At 36.4% G+C, this 24,312-nt stretch overlaps 1 protein-coding gene across 4 annotated transcripts in view; it reads right to left on the bottom strand.

The window, feature by feature from the left end:
- Positions 1–24,312, bottom strand: part of Grm5 (glutamate metabotropic receptor 5) — a 553,026-nt gene that overhangs the window by 80,999 nt on the left and 447,715 nt on the right. For all 4 annotated transcript variants that reach the window (XM_008844122.2, XM_008844124.2, XM_008844125.2 and 1 more), the window contains exons 5-7: positions 21,176–21,422; positions 8,449–8,617; positions 1,887–2,013 (exon numbers count right to left, since the gene is read on the bottom strand). In XM_008844122.2, coding sequence (XP_008842344.1) covers positions 1,887–2,013; positions 8,449–8,617; positions 21,176–21,422 — 543 coding nt within the window. The remainder of the gene's footprint in view (positions 1–1,886; positions 2,014–8,448; positions 8,618–21,175; positions 21,423–24,312) is intronic.

The following is a 24,312-nucleotide window of genomic DNA, read 5'->3' as shown; positions in this document are numbered from 1 at the left end:
GCATAAGAAAGCAGGCTGAGCAGGGGCCAAGGGAGCAAGCCAGTAAGCAGCACTCCTCCATGGCCTGTACTCCAGCTCCTGCTTCCAGGTTTCTGCCCTGAGTTCCTACCTTGGGCTCCCTGATGAACTACAACCTGGAAGATATAAGCTGAATAAACCCTTTCCTCCTCAAGTTGGTAGTGGTCAGAGTGTTTTGTCACAGCATTGGAAAAACAAATTAGGACACCATGCAAGATTATTAACAGAGGAGATAATTTTAAAGTTCAGCAGTAATCTTAGTTGAAATAAAAAAAAACCACACACAATGAATTAACACAAGGAAACCAGTAATAGTGTGTCACACTTACCTCCTCAGAAAACTAAATACAATAACCTTTACTTTTTGGCATTTTAATTTTATGTTATCGCACACATAATTCATGTATTCCACAAAATTCATTGAGGATTAGTGTTTATCACTGAGTCAGCTGTGGGAATACTGGGATGTTTAAGAACATCAGAAAGCTCATCTAGTTGTAGTAACAGAACTCAAATGCTACCACAAGGCATTTGGATCTTTTATTAAATGAGATATTTTGAAGAGAAAGAAATGCTTCTGTATAAATACCATTCGCTAATAAAAAGTCTCAGTGTGAGCAAGTCTCCAAAGGCTCCAGATCACAAGATTTTTATAATCAAGGTTTTGAAATAAGCTATCACAAAGGCCATGGATAATCACTTGTCCTGAGAGGGAGGGAATCTAACACTAACAACCTTATGATCCAGCCTCCGGGAGTCCAATTCTATAATTGATCTTAATTCTGAAACCACTAGGCAGCATATGATGGGCCCTGTTCTTGGAATGCTCCTTTGGGTCTCATTTTATTATACTGGGCTACATAAGGCCATCCTCATGTAAGTATGTGCTGTGCTTTGAGCATATTCATTTAGATATTCTCTTACCCTCCTCTTTCCTCCCCCTCCTCCCTTCTCATCAGTCCCCCTGTTTCCCTAGATTGTGCTGCTTCTGCTTTGATGTCCTCTGTACATGTAAGATTTTAAGTTTCTGTAAAGTCTAAGAGAGAAAACATGCAATATTTAAGTCAGAAAGCTGTCTGACTTAACTTGCTTAATATGATTACCTCCATGCATTCATTATATTATGTGTGTAGTTTGCCTGTAGCATTACACTGTGAACTTCCTTAAGACAGAAGCATTGTATTGATTTCAGTGTCTGTAATTAATTAGTAGGTAAATATGCATATGATGTAAGTATATTGATGATGTGTTGGAAGGAGGATTATAGGGAGTTAGGGTTTGTTTTCCTATTGGAAATGTTAGTAAGAATGGTGTAGCTCAATAAACACAATACAGCATAATGGAGCATCCTTCAAAGTAAAGACCAAACACCAATCAAACAAGAACAAGCACCAAACAAGGACAACCCTGTCTTGCTTTAGGCCAACATTGTTTCAAAAATCATTAGTTGGAGGCTTTGGGTCTCAAAAAGAGGAAAAGCATTAAGAAAAGCAAATAATTTCAGTCAAATTTCTATCTTTTTGTTCTTGTGGTTGTGACATATTTCACTCTCCTCACAGGAAGCTCGGGGACTACTTGGAAAATTCTGGAAATGTTCTGAGGATGGGCTGAGAGTGTCCAATTGACAACAAAGAACTCTGATATAATTGAAGAATGAGGATAGAAATTGAGCTGATCTTCCTGTTAGCTCTAAAGCTCTTCACGATACATTAGGCATTGGAAAGCTTGTGGTCTGAAGGTAATTCTTTGTCCCATAAGACTATCCTCAAAGAAAAGTTTTTGGAGGTATGACCCTCTCATCCCAATGGCTATATCAGTTTTCAGTTGATGAGGGAGGAAAGTGCTGACATGGTGGGTGATACATGTACCTGTCAAGTCGTCAGTGGGCCAGGACCCCAGCTGGCAAGCCTTGCAGGTGTACTCATCAAAGACATACTCATTCTCTTTACAGGGTGTGCAAGTCCAACAGCAGCTGACTTCCCCCTTTCGGATCACCTAAGGGAATATTTAAAATTTTGATTAATGTTTCTGTAAAGAAAAAAAATCAGAAATCTCTTATTCGAATGTATAACTGTGCTTTGCAAACAGAAAAGGCCTTCATCACATACTTTATTTAAATATTATTAGGTTAGAGGAAGAGTTAATCCACTTATTTTATAAAGAAACTGAAGATCAGTTTAAATAATGAGTCCAGCATCATAAAGTAGATTGGCAGGGAGGGTTGAGAATTACATTACACGTAGGTCTTTGGATAATTGGCTTAGAATACTGGTATTCACCCAAACACAGTGCTTGTCTTCATGTTGATATACATATACATGAACAAAATTGAATTCTCCCTAGGATTTATGCCCTTCCTTTCCTCAAATTAAGAAATTTGATTCTCTGTACACCACTCTCTTAGTTGTGAAGAAAGGCTATTTTGTATCTTCTTGTTTTTAAAAAAATCCACCTATATTGACAACATAAGTATAAATATACATTGGATAGAAAAACAGAGGCAGAAAACAAGGGATTTTGAGGGAGATCATCTTTTTCTAAACATCTGGTTCAATAATCCAGCCCATTCCCTCTGCTTTAGCAGGTTTCCTTTGCCCAGAATGGTTGGTGTCCAGGGGACTGATGCTGTTACACACTATTCACCTATAGGCAGTAGAATAAAACTGAAATAACTTAACAGTTCAGGTAGTTCCTGATGTTAGTCTTTAGAATCAGATGTGTCTTTTATTTCTCATCACTGCTACATTTTAGACTGGAACGACGAGAGACATAATTCATTCAGTAATCGCATAAATAATTTAAACAACGATTATATTTGATATTGTTTGTCTTAGATGCTAGGTTTATTAATAAACTGATAATAATATTATCTAAGTGCTTGTAGTCAAATGTGATTATAAATGTACTTTTCACTGTTTGTGTTGTCTCTTATGCTGATTCTTTTGTTGTCATTATGAACACACATTCCTTGTAAAAAATAATGGGTCTCAATATGACATTTTCATTTGTATATACCATGCACTTTGGTCACAGCTGCCTCCATTTCCTCTTTTGCAGCATGCTAGTGTGCATTCTTTTCACAAATATTTGCTTTTATGTTCATGTGGATTCTCCTTGTGTTGACCCTTAAGATTGCAACAACGAAAGTGAGGTTCCGAAACATCCTCTCTCCAAAATAATCCTTCAAGTGAACCAAAACTGATTATTAGACATGATTAATCTAATTATGATATTCTTCATCATAATATTGACAGCTGCAGGCTATTTAGAATATGCCATACGCTGTGATCCCATTAAACCATCAAAACACTGGAACAGCTCGGTATGAGTGACCTGTTTCTATTTCATTCAATTTTAAGGGAACAAAGTAAGAGACAGTCAGCTCACATGACATGTTAGGATAAATAGATGATGCATAGTGGACTTTAAGACCCATGCTTACACATATCTTACTGGAAAATAGAACTCATAACATTATGAAATACATGGAGGAAAGAATTCTGGGCCCATAATGAAGAAGGACCATGTTTTCATCTTGCTTATAGCCCAAAAGTACTTCCAGAGCTTTAAACAGTCCCTCAGCTAATGCTCAACTTCTTCAAGTAAGCTTTTTGGTTTTTTTTTATACTGCTACTAGTTTTGTAGAATTTCCTGAGGATAAACTATTAGTGATTGACGAAGTATAAGACTCTAAGATATTTTTGATTTTTAATTATTTATAAACAATAAATCCTCATATGATGGAAGAGCTTTATTCTCAAGATCATTCCGACTATTTTTAGGTCGTTGTTAGATTATATAATAGAAATATCCTTATTTAAAATATTGAACCTCTCTTTTGAGACTTTAGTAAGTATTGGCAAACAGAATATATGGCATTTTTCACCCTTGACATATACTGACATTTTCTGACTTATTTTTCTTTGGTTGTGAATTTCAATATTTTGCCAAAATCAATGCATATGCTTTTCTAAGAATAATTTCACATGCCCTGTTCTGATTTACATTAATTTTCTTTTTATTACAAGCTATAGTGACAATGCTCTTTCCTAGTGGTTCCTACTCTGAAAAAAACTAGAAGAGGGGCTTTCTTTATTTTTAAGATTTTTATTTATGTATGCATGTGTGTGTGTGTGTGTGTGTGTGTGTGTGTGTGTGTGTGTGTGCCTCCATGAGCCATAAGAGGGCATTAGTTCCCTTGGAGCTGAATTACAGGTACTTGTGAGTTTCCTGATGTGGGGGCTCAAAACAAAATTTAGGTCTTTTGGAGGAACAGGAAGCACTCTTAAGCATGGAGCCATCTCCTCAGTACTATTTTCATTGTTGTCTGTTTTTTTTTTTTTTTCATTTTTTGAGACAAGATCTTACTATGAAGCTCTGATTGGCCTAGAGCTCACTATGTAAACCAGGCTGGCCTCAGACTCACAGAGATCTGCCTGTCTCTACCTTCCAAGTGCTTGGGTTAAAAGTGTGTGCCACCACACCAGGTGGAGTTGCTTTATCACCAAAACACACAAAGTCTTCACAGAAATATATCTCTGAATAATACCATTATGGATTATGCCATGGATGAATTTGCTCAATTGCAACTTTAAGCCATTTTAAGATGTGTTAGTAAATGTATATTGAATAGCATGAAAATGAGCTCTATATAAGAAAACTGAGCTTAGAAATTAGAAAATGACAAAAAAGTAAATAACCAGTGCTAAACTATGATGACAAGGAATAAAATTCCTCTGCTGTGCACATTATACCATGCACTACAGGGTAGAAATAATTGTGAAGAAATCTCCCAAATCACCCATTCTGAAAGTACATGTTCAAACTATCTGTATGAAATATCAAAGCACATGGAACATCTCCACGGTAATTTACAGTACATAAACTTTCTATAAGAAGCATTCAAAGTTATGAAGAGTTGATATTTTAGATGAATCCATAAAGGCTTTTACTTGAAGAATTTAGCTGTAGGGTGACTGGCTTAGATATAGAACTTTTTCATCATCAAGTACCAAGAGTTAGAAAGCTTTTGTGCTGAATATTTAGGGTTTAGGGCATGCAGATCCTATCACAACCCCTTTAGCTAACTGTGCTGCTATAATGTGAGAGCACTCACAGACAACATATTAAAGTAAATATTAAGCTAGGTTGTATTTCAATAAAACTTATGTATAGAGACAGGCACCAGGTCAGATTTAGCCTTTGGGTCATAGTTTCAACTCTTGTAGTTGTCATAACAACACATAAAGATGCTTTCATATATTTCCTAAGCCATTAAGTTATTTGGTTGGTACTAAAATTATTTTTCCTTTGTAGGTCTTGCTTTCCTTATGTCCTGCATTATGCTTGTCAAATCCTCCTAATCATCCTTCAAAACCCTACAATCTGTATTCATACATTTCAGTTTCTTTGTAACATCTCAAATGTTTTGTAAACCTGAGTAAAGGTGAGCTTGATATTAAAGACCCAGGGAAACTGCTTCAGGAATCTACCATGCCTGAAATGGTAATATATACATTTTAATGAGCAAATAAATTATTTTTATATTTTTTTCTTCAGGACATTATAGTTCAATAGTAAACTTTTTCTGTTTTCTTAATTGTATTTTCTTTTTAAAATATATTTTTTATTGCTTTTATGTGTATGAGTGTATTGCCTGCATGTATGTAAGTGTATCACATGAGTGCAATATCCTGCAGAGGCCAGAAGAGTGTGCCAGATCCCCTGGAACTGAAGTTATGGATGGTTGTTAGCTACCCTGTGGGTTCTAGGAATTGAACCTAAGTTGTCTGCAAGAGTGGTCAGTGTTCTTAACCCCTGAGCCATCTCTGTAGTCCACTTAATTGTATTTTCATCTCTTCAGTGACTTTTTATTTCATGGACAGACCACACTTAACTTAAAACTAGCTTCCTTTGTCCTCAGGTTATAAAAACACAACTTGCCTTCTTTTTCTCATGTACTCTTTTGTGTACATCACTGTACTTTGTCCACCTGGTAGAGCGTCTATCCTGGGCAGATGCAGAGAAAAGGCTAATTCTCAGTCCTTATGTCTCTTTCTTCCTCCTTCCTGACATTCCTTGGCTTGACTGACAGCATTTCTCTGGTGTCCCTCTCTCTGAATTGGCAGCTGTTCAGTCTCTACTTCTTCCTTTATACTTTCAAAGCAGATATTCTTGAAGCCTTAATTTTGGTACATATTGTTTCAGTTTCTCTAAACTTTCAGGGTGTGCATTTTAAATGTATTAACAATCTCTGCTTAATATATTCTTAAGTCTGGATCTTTGGCCTTAATTTTCTTTGCTCTAGAAGAATCATTACTGGCTTGCTACGTCAAAACTAACAAACCTGAAAACTAACCCATCATCTTTTTTATTAACCCCCTTTATTTTCTTTACTTTATGGTGTGTGTATGTGTGTGTGTGTGTGTGTGTGTGTGTGTGTGTGTATAAATGATTCACAACTTGCAGGAGCTGGTTTTATTCCTTTATGGTGTGGATCCAGAAATTGGACTCATAGCTTCAACAAATATTTTTACTTGCTGAACTATTATTAAGCCTGGGAGTGAAAACTGATTTTCTTGTACATTTTTTTTTCTTCCATAACTCAACATTTAATCAGCAGCTAGGACTGACCCCTCTACAAAGCTTCTCTAATGTCCCTCTTGTTCCCTTCTTTACTTGCATTATTCCTTTCCTTGTCATCACTCTCACTGTTCTTTACCTGAATGCTTCCTTTTTCCTTTTATTATTTATTATTTATTTATTTATTTTTATATTTACCTATTTAAAAATATTTTGTTTATTATTTTTATTTTATGTGTATGCATGTATTGTCTGCATGTAGATAAGTGCATCCATGTCATGCAATACCCATGGATGACAGAAGAGGCTGTCGGATCCTCTGGATCTGGAGTTATGGACAGTTGTTAGCTGCCATGTGGGTGCTGGGATTCAAACCCTGGTCTTTTGCAAGAACAACCAGTGTTCTTAACTGTTGAGCCATCTCTCCATCCCTTATTTTTCTATTTATATATATATGAGTGTTATGTCTGTGTGTATGTAAGTACACCCACGTTGTGCAGTACTTGCAAAGGCCAGAAGAAGGTGTTGGATCCCCTGGAACTGGAGTTAAGGATGGTTGTCAACCAACATATGAGTGCTGAGATTTGAACCTGGTCTTCTGCAAGAGCAGACAATGGTCTTAAATGCTAAGCCATCTCTCCAGGCCCCAACTCTTCCTTTTTTCATGTTTAGTAACTCTACTCATTAATATCATCTACTGCAGTTCAACTTGAGTTGGCATCTTGACCAAGATTATTTTTACTTCTGTTTTATGAGTTGTCTATTGAAACTACCAGGCATGGTGGCACATACCTGTAATCCTAGCACTTGGGAGGCAGAGGAAGGCAAATATCTATGATTTCAAGGCCAGCCTGGTATACATAGTGAATTCTAGGTTAGCTGGGGCTACAGGGAGACCCTGTTTCAAAAAGACTGAAAAAAAATCTGTCTATTTAAAATGATTTGGAAAATCCTTCCTAAACTTGGCCTTAACTTGTCATTTTTGACTTTTTCTATCAAAGTAAATACTTAAGGGCAATAATTTTTGCATCTCAGATTGCTCACTATCTTTATGGTGCCTATTTGATTACTTCTGCACCTTCCTTATTAATATTTACATGAATGATCCCTCTCTCTGAATTCATATTCATGTTTCAATTTTCATTCAGAAGGAGTCTCCTCGATTTTTTTTCTCTTAATGAAGTTATCACATTTTCAAGGTATCACCTGTGCATATAATATTTTCCCTCATTTCATTTGGATTAATATTTTCTAAAGATGTGTTTTATTTTTAACTATGTATGTGTGTCTGTGTATGGGTATGTGCATATGAATATTGTACCTGTGGAGACCAGAGGGATTGGGTCCCTGTAGCTAGAGCAGTTGTGAGCTATTCAATGTGGGTGCTAGGAACTGAAATAGTACCTTCTAGAAGAGCAATATGTGCTCTTAACCACTGAGTCATCTCTTCATCCTCCTAGACTAATCTGATGATAGAGAATATCACACTTATTTTTTTCTGATTGATCTTAAATATTACATGGAAATGTTTGATAGATATATGTTTTTCAACTCTAAAATATTCATTTTCAGGGAGTATTATCTTTAAAGTCTTGCATAAATAATAAGAGTTATCAGGACAAAACATGACCAATCAATTGGCTCAATGAATTCACATCAACTGCTAAGGCAATTAAGGGCTGAATTCTAAGCATCCTGAAGAATTAATCAGAATACAGTAAAAATAATTCCACCACTAAAATCTTGCAATATAAAAGATAAAAAGTATCAAATGGAGAAAAGTAGCCAATGAGAGTTAACACTGTTAAATTTGTAACAACAATTAAAGAAACATTGGTTCTATTTTACCTTTATCTGGCCTTTCTCACAGGGCTCACTGCACACAGATCTGATGATGTGATTTTTCTTGGACCACACTTCATCATCATCCATTTTTAATTCCCCATTGTCCCAACTTCCAACATTGATGTAATCAAAATAATCTTTTCCCATTTCCTTGAAATTCATTATTTCATACCTTAGAAACAAGAATATAATAATTATTCAGTCAAGAACAAAAATACTCATCTGTGAAAAGGCAAAAGGCTTTATTCCCCCAAATACGTTTACTGTTGTGTTAGTCATATTGTACTTTTCCATAATAATACATTTAGAATAGAAAAATCCTGCCCCTTTCATTTTCACTTTCAATTTTTACATTCAGGCTTTCAACTGAAATAGACAATCCCCAGTGGTAAAGTACCTGGGTCTCAGCAAGGATGAAAGACAGCTTTGAAATAACTTTAAGAAGTTTAAACAATGCCTTCTGAAAAAGATAGGCAAGTATCTAACTACATTCAACTCGCATACTAAAAATTTCCTTTACTAACCGTGAAATTTGGTTACTCCTAGAACTGGTTTTAGCTGTAAGAAATACAGAGGTAATTTAGAAAGGTTCTGATTTTGCCCCTATTTTGCACCTTATAAATGGTTATAGTCATTGCATAAAGGCAATGAAAGGAGTTTTAGTTTTCTTTTTTAAAACATTACTTTTTATTTTTATGTATCTCTAAGTGTTGATGTACAGGAGACTGCTGAGGCCAAAAGAGGGAATTGGGTCCCCTAGAACTTGAGTTAGAAGCAGTTATGAACAGCCGTGAGGGCGCTAAGAACCGAATCTGTGTCCTCTGCAAGGGTAGTAAATGTTCGTAAGTTCTGAGCTATCTCTTTCTCCAGCCCCAGGGCTGTTTTTTGTTTGTTTGTTTGTTGTTTGTTTGTTTTTTAAATTCTGAAAACAGTTTCTATACCATCTTTTGTAGAAGAATACTGGAAAGTAAATGCATGTCGTCAGTTCTCAACTTTTCTTAGCTTTATGCTTATTTTGTGTGGAGGGACAGAAATACAACATGGGCAAATCAACATTTCACAAATCTTTTCTCACATGTAAAAACATCTCTTGAGGAGCATTTCTGAAATAATTTTCACAACAGAGGTCATTAGATGAACTGCACCACAGCTCTATTCATTCCTATGGGTGATCCTAGGCATGGGAGGTCCTCACATAGTATACTGAACTTTTTACCTCCCATAGCTTTCAGTACTGGCAGCAGATACACATTCATGAATGTTTCTTCTAACTTTCTGTGTTCAGCATGTTTATCTATTTGGTAACTGTTATGGATGGACGTATTTAGAGCTTTGGTGTTTTGCTGACCAAACTGCCATACTCAAACCAGTACTCTATGTAGAAACACAAATTTGACATCAACCAATTGAAACTACATTGTAAAATTATGCCATTTTCAATTTAAAGTCAATTACATTTTAAAAACCATAGTTCATTTCAGAATGTTACTCTATTTAAATATTTGGTTGACTGTTCAGTAGCTTTAAGATTATTCTATTATGGTTTTTATATTTGTAGTCAATTTATTTTGGGCAACCATATAAATTACATTTCTAAATAAAAACTGTAGGGACACTGCCCATTCCACACTGTCAGAGTTGCCCCATGACTAGAAAGTATGTAATAAGTTAAGATATTAGAGTACGAGGCAGTGGAGTAAAAAAAATAACTGATGAAGTAAAAATAACTGATGTCACTGGCTATGACAGATACAAAGGCTTCTAAGTCTTAAAAGATGTATTTGGTTGGCAAATAACCTTTGTACCTTCTAGTCTGAAAGAAATGTCAGTTTCTGGAGACTTCTTTCTTGGCTACTTTTGATGTGAAGAGATAGTATCTTTTGCTCACTCAAGAATGCATTTCTACCAATTCACAATACTAAAAAGGTCTAGACTAAGATATTAATTATGTAGATAATGGAGTTGAAACTCAGTAAGGTTAATTGATATGAACAGGTTTTTAGAGAATGTATGTCAGGATCTTAACTAAGCCTCTGGACTTCAAGTCTGCTGTTCTTTCTTCTCATTAGATGAGTCCTGAACTATGTACATGAATGTTAGTTTTCTATTAAAAATACTCTAAAAGGTGAAGACATCTAGTTCTGGAAAAAATAAAAAAGAAACACATAAAACATTAAAGAATAATATATGTCATATTGACAGGAAAATTATTTCCAGAAATGTTGTCTTTTAATTTTTTTCTTTGATTCACTCATTTTTATTTTGTATCTATATGAGTGTTTTGTCTGCACCCATGCACCTGTGTCATGTAGCGTCTGTGGAGGCCAAAACTGGAGTTACAGATGGTTCTTAGCTTCTGTGTGGGTGTTGGGAACTGAAGCCCATTCCTCTGAAAGAGCAGTCTGTGTCCTTAACTATTGAGCCATCTCTCCAGCCCCGTAAGTCTTAATTTTGATTTAGCCTAACAAACAGTTATAATTGCTTTAGAGACAGTGAATCCTCCTATTGGAATTAGCCTTTGTTTCTACAAATTATTTCTTACCTATAAGATAAATAGGAAAAGATACTATCAGCAATAGCTTACCTGTGAAAATATACTATTGCTATAAAAACTTTAGTAGCCTTGCACTAAACAGAAAATAAACAGGGATAATTCCCCACACAAAGATTCCACTTCATTTCTTACTTGAAATGAACTTTTCAAAAATATCAGATAGGATGTAGATTGGATTCTTCATCAAAAGTGTTGAAATGAGTCCCTCAAAAAATATCCTGGGACTGGAAAGATGGTTCAGCAGTTAAGAGCACGACTGCTTTGCAGAGGACCCCGGGTTCGATTTCCAGCACCCACTTGGTGGCTATGAACTGTCCTTAACTCAAGTTCCAGGGGAATCTGAAGCCTTCTTCTGACCTCTGCAGCATTGCATGGCATATGTGCACTCACATGCATGCAGGCAATACACTCATACACATAAAAATAATAAATAAAATATTTTTTAAAATCCTTGTTTATATTTTAGGTAAGAATTGAACATTTAGTGGCTCTCTGCAGTGTTTTTCCAATATTTAATCTAAAATATTGGATTTTATTTTCCCAAAAGAGATGAAATGCCTTCAGCACATGCTTTTCACTTGACAGATATGGTAAAGATCTCAGTTCCAAAAAATTCAATGGCAGAAACAAAGATTAGAGTGTTGTTCTGTTAACAGGACCCTTCAAGTGAGTATGACTCCTTCAAAAAAAAAAAAAAAGAAAAAGTAAAAAATTTCCAAAATCATATTCCAGCAAGCCTTATTCAATTACTAAACAGAAACTGGAGGAAATCTCAAGAAATCAGGGTATTTCTTAATGGTCAGAATTCTGAAAGTTACAGCAACCGTTCTCAGAAGAGATGGGATTGTTTCCCAGGGGCTGAAGAGAAGATGCTGTCCAGAATGGAACTATCACTTAGAGATGGGACTGTGAAGAGTGTGTGGTTCCTAGTATTTTATGTGAAGATTAATTTTTTTTAAAATTTATTTATTATTTTTATTTTATGTGTATGTGTGCATTGTCTGCATGTAGGTAAGTGCACCCGTGTCATGCAATGCCTGCAGAGGTCAGAAGAGGCTGTCAGATCCCCTGGAACTGGAGTTACAGACAGTTGTTATCTGCCATGTGGGTGCTGGGAGTCAAATCTGGGTCTTCTTCAAGAACAGTCAGTGTTCTTAACTGCTGATCATCTCTCCAGCCCCGAAGATCATTCCAAAATAAGGTAAATATAGAAGTGGGAAGGATCAAATGGGGTGGGGAACAGGAAAGCAGGGTAGAGAAAGGAGTATGGTAAGGAATCACTAACACTGAAGGCCTTTAGAAAACATCGTATGGAAGCCTACCAATATAGAAGATACCTAAAAGATAAAGATAAACATATACATCATGAACAGATTAATAAGTAGGAAATATAAATATGATAAAATATATAATAATATCATAAAAAATCATTAAAAAATAAATGAAAACGTGATTATTAAATATGTGCCAAGTTGGCAGCATGCTTATCCTACATACTCCAAGCTCAGGTCCACAAAATGAAGCATTTTTAATGATCTGAGCCTCTGGGATTGTGTGATCACTGATTGAAGAGTGAACACAGAGAGAGTTTGACCAAAAGTTTACCAATATTATCAATATTTACAGTATTTCCATTAATGGAACTTTCTGCTATATAAGTTAAAAATACTTCAGTTGCAATATAAGAAAATTGATTTAAAAACCAAGGTGAATTCTCATTTGATGACTATGTATAAGGGCTGAATATTGTTCTTTCACTGTTTCAGGTCGATTATACAACCTTGTGCCTGTATCTTTGTTTTCCTGAGTCTCAGATTTCTATCCAGAAAAATAAAGATACTGATCTAGATCATCAGTTTCTGTATGTCCCGCACTGAACACAGCCACATATGAATTGTGTACAAACATGCCACTTTCTCATGTGATTTTACCCTTCCAGTCCTTTTCTCCTGTCTTATTTCAGGTTAATCTTTCTAAATCTTTTTATTGGCTTTATAACTCCTCCTCTTTATGCTGAAAAGTGTAGTAGGTACTTAAATGACAACAATATGCCTTCTTATTCTAGTTAAAGTTAATATTTAGTCATTAATATAAAAGATAAGAATCTTGGGGCTAGAGAGATGGCTCAATGATTATGAGAACTTCCTGCCTGAGGGAGGTAACTCAGACTCAGAAAAAGAAATGTCACAAGTTGTCTCTCACAGTTGGATGTGAATTTTGAAATCTTAAATCTTAATTTTTCAATTTGAAAATCCAGAGAGGTCAATAAACTAGTAAACAATCATGTGGTAAAGGGTCTTCCTGGGAGGGGAGGTACAATGCAGTGATATAAAAGGGGTCAGCAGGATAATAGAGTAGGAAGGGTTAAATGGGGTGAGAAATGGGAGGGCACATCAGAGGAAGGAATAGGGGAGGGTTTCCTAACACTAAAGGCCTTTAGAAAAAGTCATATGGAAACCTACCACTATAGAAGTTAAAGTATATACATACTCATTATAGAAAGAGATTTGAATGTGTACCTTATAAAAAGAGGACATTGCCCCTCCTAGACACCATAGGCTAGCAAAGTAAAAGCCCAATGCCATGAACTTCCCTCTTTTGAAGTTGTTGATTGTATCCCATAGACCCTCAAACAATGTAGGTCATTGTTCCTGAACTTGGTTACCCAAAGAACTTCACAGTAAGACCCTGTTGCTCAACACACTACATACATGTGCAGTAGAAAAAAATCAAGAAGAAATGAAGCTAATACTGACTTCAAAACCTCATCTCCAATGGCTAGATTTCATAGTGCTGGAAAGTGCTATGCATGTTACCAGAAGAGAAAATTAATTATTAACTTCACCCAGCTGTGACTCCTGCAAGTGAAAACAACTGTCCTGGCAAGATACACCCTCTGTTGAAATAGTGGCATGAATATTATAGGAGTAACCAATTACTTTCTAACTGGATTTAGGGTTTATTCCATAGTATGGAGTCCATACTTAACATTGATATCAGGCCTAGGAAACTTAGGTTAGACAGGCAATAGAGGAGAAGTGAATACTAGTTTCCTGCTAAATAGTTATAGTATTAAACTGACTCCTAATGACTTATTGTTATACCCATAGATTAATGCATCTCTTAACTCTCAGAAGCAAAGCTTCCTTATGCAGCAGATGGTGATTAACACAGAACCCACAACTAACCAGTCTTCAGAGAGTACGAGGCTGAGCTGCTTATCCTGAAATAGGCACATATATCAACTTTTGCCTCCCAGGGCTCTGGGATAATTGAGGAAGAGGGGTCAGAAAGACTGTAAGAGCAGGAGGTGTTGGAGGAGCACTAGAGAGCAGTTTTCAATACAGCTGATCAGTTAGTAATATGAACTCACAGCAATGGCTACAGTACTTACAAGTCCCACGTAAGCTGAAGCCAGACAAAATCCACATTATCAAAATTAGGAAGTGGGTAAGAAATCCCAAACCTGCATGGGAAATATTGGTAGTAGATGGCTGCTAGGACATGGAAAGTAAGCCTTGATTAAGGATGAGGGTCTTGGTGGGTACATGGAATTGGGTGGGGGAGCAAAGGGGTACAAATATAAGAGTGCATCTAAATTTTGTCAAAATATATGGAATGGGATTCACAAACATTCAAGTAAAAAACCCTTATTTCCTGGAGAAAAAAAGAACATTTCTTGCTTTTCCAAAAAGACCCAAATTCAAATCCCAGCACTCACATCAGGCATGTCTTAACTGCCTGAAATTCCATCTCCAGAGGATCTTACATCATTCTTTTCTGACCTCTGTGGGCACCTATACCCCCCCCCACGCACATACACACACACACACACACACAAAAGAAATGAAATAAGAACTTTTCCCTAGTGTAATTTTGCATGCCTATCATTTATATAATTGTTTAAAAATATTTTATGCACTCATTCACCCTATAGTTGAGTGTATTACCTTTTGTTTTAAATAATCAGTTGTATTCAGTTTGACATTTTTTTCTCCATGATTTCTTTGCACAATGTTGGCCAGCCCCAGCATCAGCCAGACATCTTAAATTTAATTTCCTGATAAAGTCTTAAAGCTGTCCCGTATTCATATCTAAGCAGGGCAGACATAACTTTGTTCTGAGTCAGTCTCATAAAATTTCAAAGCCCCCTTTTGCTGTTGAAAATGAATAATAAATATTTTAGGCTTTGAGATGTTCTCTAACCAGTCAGTTCTGTTATTGCAGCATAAAATGGGATAGTATCTCATTACATGAGTGTGACTGTGTATCCCCAAACTTTAATACTGTAGACTCAACTTGGTCTGTAAACCCTATTTTACCAACCCAGGGAGCTAGATCACTGGTAGTAGATAAAGGCTTATATGCAAACTTATATTATTGCAAGGTTCTCATTTAATTTCTTACACACAATTTTGAAATCCTCAGAGATTTCAAACTGTAAGCTTTTACATAACTCACTTGATAGCCAAACATAATCCTATCTAAAATTATCTAATTATAAAACCTGACATGAACTGTCATGAGGGTATTTATATCTATTTATGATGCTTAGTGTGAATATTCATATGTTTTGGTATAGAAATATTAATGCATTAATTAAAGACTGCTGCTCCACAGCAAGTTGGGCAATTATATTATTGTACAAACTTTTGTAATTTCCAAAAATTTTGGATTCTATAGTACAGTTGCATCAAGATTTCTTTAAAGAATTAGAGTTGAATAATACTCTAATCAGATGTTTTTAAAACAACAACCAAAAAGTGTTCTCAAATACATATCCGCAAGATATGTATGCCAGAAAGTTTGCTGTTGGTTATGTTTTAAATGCAAAACATCCCTCACAGGCTCATGGGTTTAAACACTTGGTCCATAAGTGGTAGAGCTGTTTTGGGAGGTTGTGGAGACTCTAGGTAGTGGGAAAAAGCTGAAGAAAAAGGACCATTCAGGATCAGGTCTTGGGGTTTACATGCTGGCCCTGCTTCTAGCCCTCCTTCTGTTTCATACACAACTGGTCTCATACTCCTGCCGCCACAACTCTGAGTTACCACATCTCCTATGCTGTCATAGCTGTGAAAGACTATGCCTCAAAGTGTGAGCCAAAATAAACTATTCTTCCCTTATATTGCTTTGCCAAGCATTTGGTCACAAAGATCAAATGAACTCATTGTCATAATTAGCTTCAGCTGTTAACCTGAAACAAACTTAGAGCCACTTTAGAAGTGGAAATCTCAGTTGAAGAGTTGCCTCCAATAAACTTGGCCTGTGGGAACATCATGGGGCATTTTATTTTTCTATTTTTCCTAGTAACAACTTTCATCAATGTTTATTTCTTAGAGACTCATTAATTTTTTTTCTATTAAGCAGAATAATAGTATTAAACTTTCTCCTATGGCCTGTGGGATGTCTACCCTAAGGTTCCAAGACCTGATATCAATGTTAGGTATGGGTTCTAGCCTATGAAGGGAACCCTAATTTGAATTAGAAAGTGATTGGTTACTCTTCAGAAATATTTGTGCCATTATTGCATCAGTGGCATATCTTGCCAAGCCAGGTGTTGTAGCTTGCAGGATTCACAGATGAGTAAGATTCATGCCAATTTTTCTCAACTAGCTTGTATAGTATTCTCCAGAACTATGCAAGCTAGACAGTAGAGATGAGGCTATGAAATCATCATCATCTTGTGCTCTTTTTTGTTTTGCAGTTCAAGTATATAATGTCTTCAGCAATAGGGTCTTAGCATGAAGTTCTGGTAGGTAACCAAGAACAGGAACAGAGCCAGTATTGTTTGAGGGTTTATGGAACTCATGATCAGTTAACAGCTTCATGAGACAGAGTTGATTCCTAGCGTTGGTGTTTTTATTTTGTTAGTCTATGGTGTCTGGTTGGGACAGTGTTCTCTTTTTATAAGGGAACTCCATTTAATCTTATTTTTATAAAGTTTATGTATAAATTTTAAATATCTTCTGTAGTGGTAAGTTTCCATATGGCTTTTGCTAAAGGCTTTTAATATTAGTTATTCCTTCCCACACTCCCTCCTCTGCCTCGCCTTTCTATTCCCCACCCCATTTAATCCTTCCTACTCTGTTATTTCCCCCTTTGTATCACTTCCTTCTACCTCCCCTCAGCTGTTTATTAGCTTTTTGACATCTCTGAATTTTCAAATTGAAACATAAATATCTAAGATTTCAAAGTTAGCATTCAGCTATGAGAGAGACTATGCAACATTAGATTTTCTGGTTTCTATTACCTTACTGAGGTTGATTGTTTCCAGCTCCATCCATTTATCTTCTACAAAGACCAGTTGGTTTTGGTCATAGAGTCTATTACAGCAATATAAAACAAACTAGGACACTAACACAGAAAACTGAAACTGAGGGGTCTTAGCTCTGACTACCCAACCATGTGGTTCTTAAGCATTTGGAACTAGTTTGGGGGAGGAATATGGAAGAGTGGGAACCATGGGAAGAGAAGGCATGGAGTTCCATAAACATAAAATAACAGGCAATTCTGAGGGGAATTTGGAAGATTACAATGCCAACAGAAATGTGGATAGCAACAAATATGCTAATAAAGTTTTAAGTGGAACAAAACTGTCCAGAATTGGGCTACTAGCTATTTGTGTTATATTCTGGTAAATAATCCAGCTGTGTTGTTCTTGTGACCCGAAAGCTTGAATTAAACTGAATTCCAAAGTAGTGAACTAAGTTGTTTGAGAGAACGGAAAGAATTGCCTGGAGTAGTGAGGAATTCTACTAAGTTTCCAGAGTTACAAGAAGATCCCTGACATCTTAACATCAAGGCTGTGGCCTGACTACTGTTCTCTGCTCCTAGTTATTTTTACAGTAAGAGGGAGAAGAAAGATATGACAAATGTACAATTTGTTTAGGAAAGGAGTGCATGTGTAGTTAAAGTTGCAGAGTAGACAAGGTGTGTTTGGACAAAGTGGTTATAACTTTAAAGATATTATCTTCAGTAAAGAGAAACCAAAAATCTTGCCATAGGAAAGGTGCCTTGAGGATAGGACCCTACCTATTCCTAGCTCTAGGACATAGCAACTCAAACTCATTTGAAAACCCTTCATTTGACAAGACAGTACCTGAATGAAAAGAAGCTCTTGGGCATTGAACCTAACCAGTGCCCCTAGGTTAGCGCTTTCTCAGGTTTCAGGCAAACCCGTGATGGGTGATGGGAGGCTGCAACTGTGGTCCAAGTAGCCGTACATTCTCCACTGTCACAGCTGCAAGCCTACTCTATCCACTCTGCCTTCTCCACCATGATGGACTAAACCCTTAAATCACGAGTCAAAACAGTTCTTTCCTCCTTTAAGTTTCTTCTTGTCAAGTAAGAAGAGTAGTTATTAATACACCAACTTCATCCTTCTTACATCTAGGACCTTTTCATGACTCTGGTGGTTTAGTGGGATCCCTCACTACATCAGGCACCTCTGCTTTTCACAATTTTGATCCAGCATAGTGCAACTTTTACTTTATAAAAACAACAAAATAATTCCTGAAAATACGTTTTTTCAGAAACTGTTCCTTTCAATTTGACCCTAGTTTCTAGTTATTTTATGAGGTGAAGACTTGAAGTCCAGGAGTTAGAATCTTAACTTTCATTTTCTAAACTGTGTCTTTTGTTGAGTCATTAATTATGTGTATGTGTATGTGTGTGTGTACATTTGATATGTGTTTGCTGTGTGTGTATGTATGTATGTCTGCATTTACGATGTGTGTTTACTGTGTGTGCATGCTAATTTGTGTGTGAGAATATAGGCACACACACACCATGGTTCATATGTGGAAGCCAAGACAGAGGACAACCTTGAGTGTTCATCCTTGGCATCATTGGGTCATTGCCTTCCACCTTATTTGAGACAGGGTCTCCTTTCTTTGTGTCACTGTGCACCCCAGACCAGCTGGCCCCTAGGCTTTACAGAAATTCACAATAGGAACATTGTGATTACAGGCACATCCTACTGTGCTCAGATTTATATGGGTTCTGGCAATTTGAGCTCAGGTCTTCAAGCTTGCACAAGTGCTGTTTGACCCAGTAAGCCATCTCTCAACTGTTGTAACCCTTATTTTCTAAAGTCAGAAATTGTAATAATAATATTGCTTACCACATAGGATTTTAAAAATTTGAGCATTTAGCTAAGCATGTGGTTTAGAACACACACTCAATAAATGTTACGTGTGTATATATTTTAAGGTATGATCTCAGTGTATTGCCCTATTTGGTTGTGTGCATATATAATGTATATATAATTATTTATATATCATGCTTATTATTATTGTTTGTCAATGAATCCTGAAATTCTTTGTAATCTAAGCTAGATTTAGTGACAAAACAAAAATTGCGAAACACAATTTCCTGTGCTCTCTGAGTTCAGTTTAATTTTGCTAATTTATTAATGTCTTAATGTAACACCTAAATTTAGTAGTACACAGACAAACTTCAAACAATCATTAATTCCTAAAAATTTTTTGAAAAATCTTATACATATTGTTATTGAGGAAATATCTAGAATTTTATCAATCTTGGAGACCTTCCTGTTTGAAAAAGGGGGTACAGGCAGTGCCCCAGAAGTAGCCTTTGACAACATATTTAGAGGACCGTGAATGAGCAGTGATGCTTTGCTTAATTCATTAAGCTTTTAAATCATTAAGTTTTCCCACTGAGACAGAGCTGAGCCCCCAGAGACACCTGAGACATTTTCTTCTTATCTGGTTTGGGAAACTGACTTGGGCACATGACAGGAAAACTAGAACTGGTAGAGCTGTAGACGTCAATCTATTAGCATACCCCAGGCTAATGCTAGTGCTGTAGTGAATTACAGAGGAACAATAAATCCTCTTCCAGAGATCAGAGTTTAGGGTTAGTACTAAGATTGAAGACTAAGCCCTAGGAAAACATACAACACCTGTGAAGTTTCTTTAGGTTCTGAGAAAATGCTTCCCTTTCTCCCCAGTGCACACACAGAATAGCTCCAAAGTAGAAAAGAATAAAAAGCCAACTTATCTTGGCAAAAAGCCTGGAGAGTCTAACACCCTTTACATCTCCAGAACAGAGGAAATATCCAGGTTTTAACTTGGCTCTGTGACCTGGAGCTAGCTGTCACTTAGCAGTACAGCTGTGAGATGGAGACAACTGTGTCCAGGAGCAGCTCCAGGCTTACCTCAGGGTATGGAAATGTGCTAAATCGGGACTGCTGGCAGAAAGTGTGGGCGCATGGGTTGTGAGTTGTGGAGGGACTCATGGGGCACTGTCTTGGCAGGGTTTGTTGCAAATGGTATGTGCAGATACTTCTCCAAGCACAGCTGCTAAGCACAAGCTACTGAAGGAAGAACATTTGGAGTTTTGCCAGGGAACCAAAGGACCATGTTTTCTTTCTTTTATGCAAAGCAGAATGAATACTTAACCTGCCATAACTCAAAATGTAAATTCAATTAATCATTCCTTGTTTATTAAAAGTATACTGCTTAGAAGCACTTAAGGCAGTAGTATGAGACAGTGATAAATTTTGTTTAGTGTCACTTAAGATTTCTGAGTATGAGACAGAGGTCAATTCTGGTATATTTCTAATACCTACTGATTTCTCTAAAGGCTGGCCTATATTTATGAGCAAGTTTGTTATTTTTCAGGCATAAATAATGCAAGGTGAAATTTCAGAGGAAAGGCAATTTGTTACACAACAAGGGAGAGAGTGCTTCTGTTAGATGATAGAATAAATTATGACTTATAACTCACTGGCTGGTAAACAGTATAAAAGCACCTCTGCCATGTTTCTGGATTATGAAAACTGAATTGTTCCTGTTTGAGAGTAGGACTGTGGCACAGGAAGAAACAGGATATAGGGGATAACCTGTCAAACATGTGCTGAGACCACAGAGATGCCTTTTGCTTATCCATAATAAATTGAGGCTCCTACCTCTAAGCTTAGGTCTCTGAAATGTGAGGATGAATTAAAAAACACATTTTGGATATCAACATCAATGCTTTTCCTTGGCCACAGAGAAACAAGGATTTGCCTGTCTTGACTCATTTTGGAACATGAGTTTTAGCCAAAAATGGACAGAAAGCCAAAGTAACCACTAAGGAAAGAAAATGGACTGTCAGAATAGAGAGTGGCCGTTATTCCTACTCAATTATCAACAATAAGAACTGTAACAGTACCTTCCTGGAGAGTCTCCATTTTCATCGAACAGGATCATATCTCCAGAAACTCCAGTAAAATTGGTTTTCATAAGGGAGTCCAAAAGTTTCCGTCCGTCAATTGGTTTCATTGCATCACAGAGTCCTGCATAGCCTGGACAAAGGGACATCTGCATGTTGTGGAGCCCATAGGCCATGGAGTAGATTGCATTGATGACAAATCCCATTTTGGAATCTTGAACATGATGTGTTCTCAGAGTCAGAGAACCTGTTGGGAAATAAATTAGGGATTAACTTTGAAGTATAAATCCCCAGTAGCTGCATTCATGGATCCTGAACAGTTAGGAACAGCTTGTGAGATTTAGAACCAGAGATAACACTCAGAAACAGGAGCCAGCATCTTATGCCTCTTGTCTGCTGTTTCCAAGCTTTTCTTTCAGAACCTTGAAAAAAGATGTGATCCCTAATCACAGCAAGACTCATCTCCTTTAGTAATTAAACTCAAACAGCACTGTGCTTCCATTTTTCAAATCTATGATAATGTCAAATTAATTTCCCTAGTGTCATCAATGATACTATACCTTCTTGTTTCACAAATCCTCAGCAAATCTTCATTTCCTCAGCTATTAAGTCTTCTTAGAGGAAACTAGGCCTGGCCTCAACTTACTTATTTCACTGCGTATCACCCATCTCTTATGGTCTCAAAGCATATGATCTCCATATACTGCCCAATTAAGAAGCTAAGGAATATAATGTTAATCTATTAATTCATAAACATCTATTGAGGTCAGATTATACATGCAGTTGTGTGAACAGGGTAGGGGAAATGGATGTATTAGAGATGGATTTTGAGCTAATGAAATTTGTCCAATCATAGTCCTGTTACTAATAACCTGATTTATATTTTCACATTTAAAATACAAAGACTGGGAGAAGTTTGTTCTAAACAGAGGCATGAGCTAGTGCAGATGTATATAAGTGTAGTATGTTCTTTAAGGATTAAAAAGAAAGGGAAGAAGAATAAGATGCCAGTCATAAGAAGAAGACACAGACCATAATATATGGCTTTGTGGTGTTTTCTGATTTTCAATAAAAAGCCCCTTAATTTTCTACATGGAAAATGGAATGAAAGTGGGAGAAGAGGGAAATTTATAGACTTCTGAAATAAGGCAATGGAGATGAGGATAGTTTATTCCAAGTCGGGTTCTGAGTATATCCAAAAGCATAAAAATTAGGATTGCTAATAGAGTAGATGCCTAATAGTCTTCCCAAGTATTTTAGAGAAAAAATGAATAAAGGATGAGTCCAACCATTCAGTTAAAGGAGTGATTGGTTAGAAAACCACTTCTTGATAAGTGAGAAATGAGTTGGTAGGTCTTGAGAATCAAAAATGTTTGTGCTGTTAAGCAGGGAGATGCTCTTTGGCCAAAACAATAAACAAGGGCAAAGATATTGGTGGCTTTGCTTACAGCAATAGCAGTAGAGAAGGAGGGCAGTGTTCATACTCAGGACACATTTTGAAAATAGAACAGGCATAGCTAATTGATTGGTTAGCTCTTTATCAAATAATCAGACTCTTTGTTAAGTTCCTGGTCATGGTTTTAAATTTTCATTGCTCTCTATGGTTCTACCATGAATCATCTTATAATTCTAAAGTATTTGCAATGTTTCAAATGCCATTTAGGTGAGGACTCCCTAATGGTAACACAGTATTGTTTTCAGTACAATGTGAATGTTGACTCAGCTCATCCTTACAATAGCTGATGAGGTAGATATTCTTTTTCAGAGGGAATCAGGTGTAGAGCAGTGAACCAGCTTCTCTGCTGTTAAGCAGCTACTATGCAGCAGAGAAGGGTTTAAAAATGAGATAGTCCAGCTTTTGAAATCAGTTCAACTCTCAGAGGATTACTGAGGCATATCAATCTTAACATTTGATGAAAAGTAACAGCATTCTATAGTTTGTCCAGCTTGACATACCCTCCTGTCTTCCTGTATCCATTTCTTCTTTTTCCAGTCCAATCCTTACCAGAATTATTTGGGTATCTGCATATTTATTTCCCTGGATTCAACACCAAAGTCAAAGAGCTAAAAGACTATAATATGAAAACAATTCTCATTCTTTTCTTCCTCTAGGCATTCATTATTTCTTGCTGTGGGTAGCTGTGCTTGAAAAGGATACTTAATATTCTAGTTTATCTACATAACTATTAGTTTCATTGATAAATAAGCATATAGATGTCATCTCATAAATAGTATGTACATCCTTTCATATGTGCTGCCTTTAATACTGTATTATGCAGCTCAATTTTCTTTCCATATTTGTGTGCATATATTTAACTGGTTAAATAATATTCTCATGTGTATGTAGTACCTTCTAATAATCCCGTAGTACTTCATAATTTTTGTGTTACTGAAATGCCTTTTGTGTTAATTAAATCTGTCTATTGACAAGCCACACACACATGTAATGAGTTCTGATTACTTACCCTCTCCTTTCACCCCCAGACCCCTGCCATCTCTGCCCTCTCCTCACTACAAGTCCCTTTCCCACATTCATGTATTTTCTTAAAACCCATTAAGTGTGCTCTTTGGCAGTTTCCTACAAGTACATAGTGCATTCTGTTTGCTTTAACTCCCAACCGCTCTTATTTTCTTCCAACCACTGCCTTTCCCCTCCCTTCTTGTTCTCTGCAGGTGACTTTTCCACATTCATGCTTTTATGCTGTTGCTTTTTTGTGATCTACTAAATTTACCTGGGGCCATCATGTGTCCATGAGTTTGAAACTCCGAGCTGGTGTCTAGTATGCTCAAACAGTGGGTATGCAGGTGAAGACAATGACTGGCCCTCCCCCAGAATCCATTAGTATCCAACAGTTTAACAAGGAGGAGTAGGGTCCCATGAGCCCTTGTCTCATTCTTGACATATTTGTGTTTTTTTTTATATGACAACCTGACAACCATTTTATTTATTATTATTATTATTATTATTATTATTATTATTATTATTATTTTAATTAAAAGAAGCATTTCATTACAACAGCATTAACCTATTCAATAACATTTTTCTGAGCTAGGGTACATCTCTTTCAAAATTGGCTGTACATTTCTAGGTTTACAGATGAATTATTACGCTTATATAATCTTTTACTCATTATAAA

Source organism: Nannospalax galili, unplaced genomic scaffold, assembly GCF_000622305.1.
Source record: "Nannospalax galili isolate Female #2095 unplaced genomic scaffold, S.galili_v1.0 scaffold278, whole genome shotgun sequence".
NCBI lineage: Eukaryota > Metazoa > Chordata > Mammalia > Rodentia > Spalacidae > Nannospalax > Nannospalax galili.
This window is presented reverse-complemented; position numbering and strand designations above follow the sequence as displayed.